General features: G+C 40.5%; 1 protein-coding gene across 1 annotated transcript; it reads right to left on the bottom strand.

Annotated features, from left to right (window-relative positions):
- Nucleotides 1-1,043: 1,043 nt before the first annotated feature.
- Nucleotides 1,044-7,063, bottom strand: LOC127587330 (uncharacterized). Its single transcript, XM_052045585.1, has 2 exons — nucleotides 6,954-7,063; nucleotides 1,044-2,809 (listed from the first exon to the last, which is right to left on the bottom strand). Exons 1-2 carry the CDS (start codon nucleotides 6,981-6,983, stop codon nucleotides 2,219-2,221), a joined length of 621 nt encoding a protein of 206 aa, XP_051901545.1. The 5' UTR covers nucleotides 6,984-7,063; the 3' UTR covers nucleotides 1,044-2,218.
- Between the last annotated feature and the right edge of the window lie 854 nt (nucleotides 7,064-7,917).

Below are 7,917 nucleotides of genomic sequence, written 5' to 3'. Positions count from 1 at the left end.
TTTTTCTAGTATTTCTTGTTTTTAATTGCTTGTAGTGTTTTAGCAGCCTTGTTCCCACCACAAAAAATTTGATGATAAGTCATTGACCTAAAAATGTAATATTGTGTGTTTTTCTACAGATGATACCTGACCTGCTGAGATTTCCAGATAGTTCTGTTTTTATTAAGAAAAACTTATTGCTTTTTTTATGCAGGTGATGTCTACTGGGAGTGAACAGTATAAGAGGAGTAAAATGCAATCTCTGAATTGTTAATAATAGGAATTTATTTCCACATTAGCTAGGGGACACAGATTTAAGATGACTGACAAATGGACCATTGGGGAGATGAGGAGACTTTCTTTTAAGCATTTGAAAATGTGGTGGAAGCAAATCCAGCAGTAACTTTCCAGAGGGAATTGGTAAGCTACTTGGAAGAAAGAAGTTTATTAGGCTATAGGGAAAAGCCAGGGGAGTGTAATTAATTGGGTGAGTCTCTCAAAGAACCAGGACAGGAATGATAGAACAAAAGGCCTACCTAAGTAATTGAAAAGGAAGATAAAACTGCAGATGTTGTAAATCTGAAATAAAAACAGAAAATGCTGGAAAGAATCAACAGATCGAGCAGAATCTGTAGAGAAAGAAAGAGAATCAACATTTCAGGTTGATGATCTTTCATCATAACTTGGAAGGTTTACAAATCTTGTATGTTTTAGGTTTCAGACCAAGGAAATGGACAAGGAAAACAAAGTAGTTTTATGTCTGATAGGCTGGAGACCAAAAGAAAATGGGCAAAGCTGATTGGTGTTGTCTGAGGGGGACTGGTGAAGGCTTGTTAATAGCAACCAATCTGTCTGGAGAAAGTGATAGTAGAGGGAGATGGCTGAGGATAGTAATAAGAAAAAGAATAAAACAATGCTGGAACTGTGAGATACAGGGCACAATCTGAAGTGAAAGAAAACATTGGAAAAGTTGTCAGGCAACATCTGTGCAGAGAAAAACTATGTAAATGCTATAGGTTGCTGACCTTCCTTCAGAACTGTTCAGTCCTGACACAGACATTGCCCACCTGCTAAGTACTTACAGAATTTGCAACTTATTTTTTTTTTTGTTTTTGTTTATTACTGTTGAATTCACTACCACTTCCCTTCCAGGAATTCAAGGAACTTGAATTTCAATTTCACATGAAATCTCAGGAACCACCAATGTGCCAAACTGTTGCTCTCAAGGTATTAAAATGTCATTAGCATTATCATTCTCATTGAAACGTTCTGGTCAAAAGATATTAATGTAAATTTTAATATTTAAAAATTGCCACATGAATAATTAAAAAATAATGACAATGTCCAATCATATCATACTGTGACGTCCTGTAGTTTGTTGTCAATTCAGAATAACGGCATCTGCCCATTCCAGCAGTGGGCAATTCCTGGGGCACAGTTTGCCACGGGTGAATGGTTTTGCATGGGATTGCGTTATTGTTTGAAAAAGTCACAAATGGAACATATTTCTGACCATCAGGACCATCGAAAATTACTGGTAACTGGTGCAGAATGACTGGTAAAGCTACTCCATGGGTTCGTTCTCTATTCCTCTGGTCCCTGGAGTGACATACCATAAGATATAGCTCTGTTGTTGATCTGTTGGCGTCAAGATGCTATTGGACAAAATTCACACTAGTTTGGTGATATTTTGTTAATCAGAATTTTGATATTATATTGAATGCGATTTCTTTTTTATTGATGTGGATGCTAGCGAAAAAAAAGATCATATGAGCTGCTATCTGATGTCCACATAACTTCTTGTTGACTTCTTTCTCCTTGGTTGAAAAAGAAGAACATAATAGCCCACAACTTGCTCTGTGCTCCCAAATTGGAGCAAGTGTTGGTCCATAATGCCAAGTCTCTGAAGAGGAACCAATCAATTTTAACTGTTTCTCTGCTTGGAAAGATGACCTTGAAAGAAAATAAGTGAGACATGGCACAATGCTTTTTCACGGTTATCCATTTGATCTCATAACAGGATATTGTCCTTGGTAAGCCGTTGCCTTATTTTTTCTTTGAAGCCTTAAGGAGGTATTTCACTTCCTTGTTCGATTACATTGGGCACTGCATGGAGAGTGAATTTTAGCAAATTAACATATGTTACTTAAGCATCCCATTAACAATTGTTCAATATCTGAAAGAAACAGTCAAAGATCTTCCATTAAATAATATTCTGGAACTTCAAACTTTCAACTGACTATTCACTTGGTATAATGTAAGTATCATCTTCTTCAAAACCGGCCAGGTCTGTATAATTACAGTACACAGCAGAGTTACTTGCTAATGGATTATTTTCATAAATGTGATCATCAAAATCCATGGCCTGTAAAACCTCATTCTGCTCGGAAGCTGCAAATGGTTCACAAGCTGGTTTTGTTGTACATTCTACAGCTTGGTTAGTGGGGTCTATCATGACATTTTCATAATTTTGTTGAGCATATAGTGCATTATTGACATGGCAGGTTGGCAGAGCTTCCGAACTAGAAAACTGCTCGGCAGAACAATTCACCACGTGAGTACTATACTTGTTTTGAATATCTGGTGGTGTTGTATTCACCCTTCTGGTACTTGCTCTGGAGAAGTTAACACGCTTTGATTGAGTACATAGATAAAGCCAGATCAGTAATCCAGCTAAACCAAGCACCACCAGTAAGGGGATGACTGTTGATAGAACAATAATTTCTGTTGTCCTGTTCATAATGGGTTGTGTAGCTGGTTCAGTAGTAGGATTGGGACTTGTATTTTCTGCAAAGGAAATAAAGAAAACTAAACCTCTTGAGGTAGATACCTGAAACACAAGAAGAGAAATGTTTTATAATGTAGATGTCATTTTACATATTTTACAAAATTCAAAATACTGCCGATGGTGAAAATTTGAAATGAAAACAGAAAATGCTGGAAACATTCAACAGGTCAGACAGCATTGGTGGAGAGAGAAACAGAGTTAATGCTTCAGCTTAAACACCCTTCAGCTCAGTTGCTTTTGCCATAAACGCTGCCTGACTTGCTAAGTGTTTCCAGCATTTTCTGTTTTTACATACTGCATATAGGCTGCAGTGCTGCAACCTATAATGGGAATGCCTTTACCTACAGACCTCCGAGTCTCAAACTACATATTGCCATTCCTTCAGTATTGCTGGGAAAAGTCCTGGAGCTCCACATCTCATGGGACCATAAGAGGAACTTCACCATAGAGTCATGGATCTATACAGCACAGAAACAAGCCCTTCAGCACAACTGGTCCATACCAATCAAGCTGATTAACTGAGCTAGTCCCAAATGTCTGCATTTGGCCCATATCCCTCAAAACCTTTCCTATGCCTTTTAAATGTTGTAATTGCAAGCATTGGTAAGTTGGTAAATTTATTATTGTCACTTGTACTGAGGTACAGTGAAAAACTTATCTTGCATACTGTTCATACTGAGTTAGTACAGAGTGCTTTGACATAGTACAGGGTAAAAAAAACAATAACAGAGTACAGAATAAAGTGTCACAGCTACAGGGAAGTGCATTGTAGGTAGACAATAAGGTGCAAGGTCACAATAACGTTGTGAGGTCAAAGGTCCATGTCAATGTCTAAGGGAACCGTTCAATAGTATTATCACAGTGAGATAGAAGCTGTCCTTGAGCCTGGTGGTATGTGCCCTTAGGCTCCTGTATCTTCTGCCTGATGGGAGAGGAGAGAAGAGGGAATGACCTGGGTGGGTGAGGTCTTTGATTATGCTGGCTGCTTCACCAAGGCAGCAAGAGGTACTCATCTCTAACACTTCCTTTGACAGCTTGTTCCATATGTGCACCATCCTCTGTTTGAAAAAGTTACCCCTCTGGTCCCATTTAAATCTTTCCCCTCTCACTTTAAACCTATACCCTCTAGTTTTGGACTCCCCTACCCTGGGGAAAAGACTTTGGCTATTCACTTTATCTATGCTCCTCATGATTTTATAAACCTCCATAAGTTCACCCCTCTGTAAGGCACCACATGGGTTGTAGTCATTCAACACAATAGCTCCCCACTAGCCATCCCACCCTTCCAACAAAGGCAACAATGGATAATGGGGCTGCTGACTTGTTATAGAACAGTACAGCACAGGAAAAGGCATCTTGGCCCACGGTCTGTGCCGAACATGATAGCAAATTAAACTAATCGCTCTTGCCTGCTCATGATCCATATCCCTCCATTCTCTGCATATTAGATAAGATAAGATGTCTTTATTAGTCACATGTACATCGAAACACACAGTGAAATGTATCTTTGAATAGAGTGTTCTGGGGGCAGCCCACAAGTGTCGCCACTCTTCCGGCACCAACATAGCATGCCCACAACTTCCCAACCCGTATGTCTTTGGAATTTGAGAGGAAACCGGAGCACCCGGAGGAAACCCACGCAGACGTGGGGAGAACGTACAAACTCCTTACAGACAGTGGCTGGAATTGAACCCGGCGCTGTAATAACATTACGCTAACCGCTACGCTACCGTGCCTGCCTACCTACAAGCCTCTTAAACTCCACTATCGTAACTGCTTCCACCACTTCCCCTGTCAGCATGCTCCAAGCACCTACCAGTATCTGTGTAAAAAATATACCCAGCATATCTCCTTTAAACACTCCCCCTCTCACCTTAAAGCTCTGCCCTCTAGTATTTGACATTTCTACCCTGGGAAGGAGATTCTCACCATTTACCCTATCTATGCCTCTCATAATTTTATAAACTTCTGTCAGGTCTCTCCTCAGCTTCCGACACTCCAGAGAAAACAAGTTTTTCTAACCTCTCCTTCTAGCTAATACCCTCTAATCCAGGCAGCATCCCGGTAAGTCTCCACATCCTTCCTGTAATGAGGCGACCACAATACTCCAAGTGCAGCCTAACCAAAGTTTCGTACTGCTCCAACATGACTTCCTGACTCTTGCACTCAATGGCCCAGCCAATGAGCAAGAGCAATTTGTATTTCTTGTGAAACCCATATTGTGAGAACAAGGAGTAGAAAGAGAGTTTTCTGGAAACGCAAACACAATCAATAAAACTGAAGAACAACAAAGGGTACAAGACTTCAGATGGATTTTTCCAGTAGTTTCCTGACAGTAAGTGGGAATGTCAAAAGTGAAATGTTAGATTCTGCTAGATCTGGCCAGCCCCTACAATCACTGCCTGCAGTCTCTTCCCACAGTCCTTGGCCACCTGCAGTCATCTCATCCACAGGTGGAGTGCCAATTTCACTGGCCTTCCATACCCCCACATTGGGTAGTGAAGTCTAACAGCAACTTGGCCATAGCTGACATTGTGTTGAATCCCTGTCTCAGTACAGCCCCTGAGAGACAGAGTTATAGGGCAGAACTTTACCTTCTGTTCATGCAGTCAAGGATTCCAGCACATTTTTTAAAGTTTCTGACGATCAGGCATAATTAAAAAGTTTAATTATGCTTTAAAAATGATTCAAACATTTTAAAAAGGTAAAAACGATCAAAAACACGCAAAGCTACTCAGAAATAATTAAAAACATTAAAGTAAAATGATTTAAAAGAGTTGCTAACTTTTCCCTTTGACACCTAATTCTCAAGCCTTTGAACTCAATGAAGTCTCCGATGTTACTCAGTAATAGCGGGAGGCTGGAGACCCGAGATAGAGCACAGATCCGACGCCCACTGTCATCAGTAAGTCTCTGATTTCCGCTTTCGGCAGCTTCGGATGGAAGTTCGAGACTGAATGAAGTTTCAGCGGCCGAAAGCAAGCGATTCAATGTGGATGCTCCAAGCAATGATTGGAACCATTAGCACCAGCCCAGAAAAATACATGGCTGTAAGGGGAGTTTAATGTTCATGTCCCGGGAGAAGTAGAACAGTTCAAGTTGTAAAGACAAAGAGTTATCTTAATTTATTCAACCCAGTTTTCTGGAACTCTGTGCTTCAGAACTGATAAGAGGATCAATCTTGCTATATTTATTCATGACTAATAAATCAACATTTTGTTATGAATCTGGGAATAGTGAACGACTGTACATGATTCTATTTACTGTTAGTTTTGAGGGGGAGAGGCAAACCTTTAAGAGATGGAAACTAAATTGGCATGGTAAACTAGACGAGGAGGTTAAGGGCAGACCTCTGGAGAAAATAGAACTATTCAATGATAGACTCAGCACACTATGCTGTAAAACTCCGTTAATCTAGCTCGGACACGCAGAATTTCCCCAAACACTTTTAATGCACCTTTTATTATTATTATATTTTTACAGTGAACCCAATAAGTTTAAAGGATGTACGGGAACCAGGGCCCAGGTTTGTTTAATGGGATGCGGGAAACATCACCCGGTGAGCCAGATGCCGAACTATCGGGATTTCTGAACCGTCCAATAGTGGATTTTATGCCAATTGGTCAACAAAATAAAGTTATAAGAAGTACCAAGCTGAAAACAAAGGAAGAATCGAATGGAAAGCGGCAGTACAGCAGGCTCAGGGAGTTAGAAATGAAGTAACGGTACGAAAGGAATGAGAGGTTCTGAATAAACTTGCAAAAGGATATCAAAACTAGGAATGACAGTTTTTGTAAGTATGATGGCCTGGAATTTTGAGGATGGGGCCTGCCACCTACATTCACTGACCAGGTTCCCTGAATTTACCTTCCCTGGACCTGGAAAGACATCCTTGGTGGCTCAGGTGTTCCTGTACCTGAGCAGTGAGCCCCTGAGTTGGGGCAGCCCCTCACGCAATGTATTTGCGTGACATTAGGGGGTATGAACAAACCTTTCCCAAGATAAACCTCTGGCTGATGATGAAACACTATCCTCAGTTTCACCACCTATCAAAGCTGCCAGAATTTCTCAATACTTCTGAATATAATAAATGATCATGGTTACAATTATTTAAAAAAATGAACTAAAATTATTTTCAATAGTTGGAGAAATTAAACCAAACATACTTAAAACAAATGTAACTTACCTTGCTTATCCTTAGCCCTCCATTCCCCATTCAAATGAATGGGCTCATGGATCCTGCACCAAATCTAACTATGCACAAGATCCAAGAGCAGATTCCCCACTGGAAGTGCTGAGAAGCTCAATAACCTCCAGCACTGCCATTGGGTGTGGAGTCCACCAGTGACAGGCAGCCGAGAGATAGCTACCAGAGCCTGCCAATAAGTTTAGTACTTCAGAGTTCAAGCAGAAGTCGGGAAACTTCCTAGCACTTATATTAAATCCAAAACCCAATTGAGTCTGGGCCTTTAAAAGCAAGTGATAAAGGAAATATAGGCCCTTTGAAAATTGATACAGATGAAATACCAATGAACAATCAAGAACTGTTTTGTTGAATGAACACTTCAGGGTAGAAATTAGTCCCTGTTCTGTTGTACAAAATATGCAATATCACAATGATGTGTGTTGTAATCTGCTTCTGAGACTTGGTTTTATTGACACCCAGTCTCTCCTTGTGACACGGAGTGCTACCATCCACGTAGAAAACGTCACACAATAATGCCAGTGGTGGACTGTAGCACAAGGTAGGGTAGCTCGTGCAGTTGGCAATGCATTGGACAGTTTTGTGCTGAATGAGACAGATATTGTTTTTGAAGCTGCACTCACACAGGCAAATAGAGAGCATTGCTCATAATCTCTGGATCTGTGGTCGGGGAGGTCTGGTCCAGAATCTTTGGCCTGCACAGAATATCTCCTGCAGCCCTTGCTTGAGCATTGCAGGAGTTTGAGTAGCTTTGTAGTCAGAAGATGAGCTCTTCACTGCCTCAAATACAGCTTTTGTTAAGATCCTGCAGCTGCAGAATTAAGTGCCTGATTTTGGACATTTTCTGATCCCTAGTGATTCCCAGAATATCTTGATAGCAGATGTAAAATAATGATACTATTACATTTGAAAGGGAAACAGTGTGACTTCCATTTTATGCAGATGG

The sequence above is a fragment of the Pristis pectinata genome, chromosome 2 (assembly GCF_009764475.1).
Source record: "Pristis pectinata isolate sPriPec2 chromosome 2, sPriPec2.1.pri, whole genome shotgun sequence".
NCBI lineage: Eukaryota > Metazoa > Chordata > Chondrichthyes > Rhinopristiformes > Pristidae > Pristis > Pristis pectinata.
This window is presented reverse-complemented; position numbering and strand designations above follow the sequence as displayed.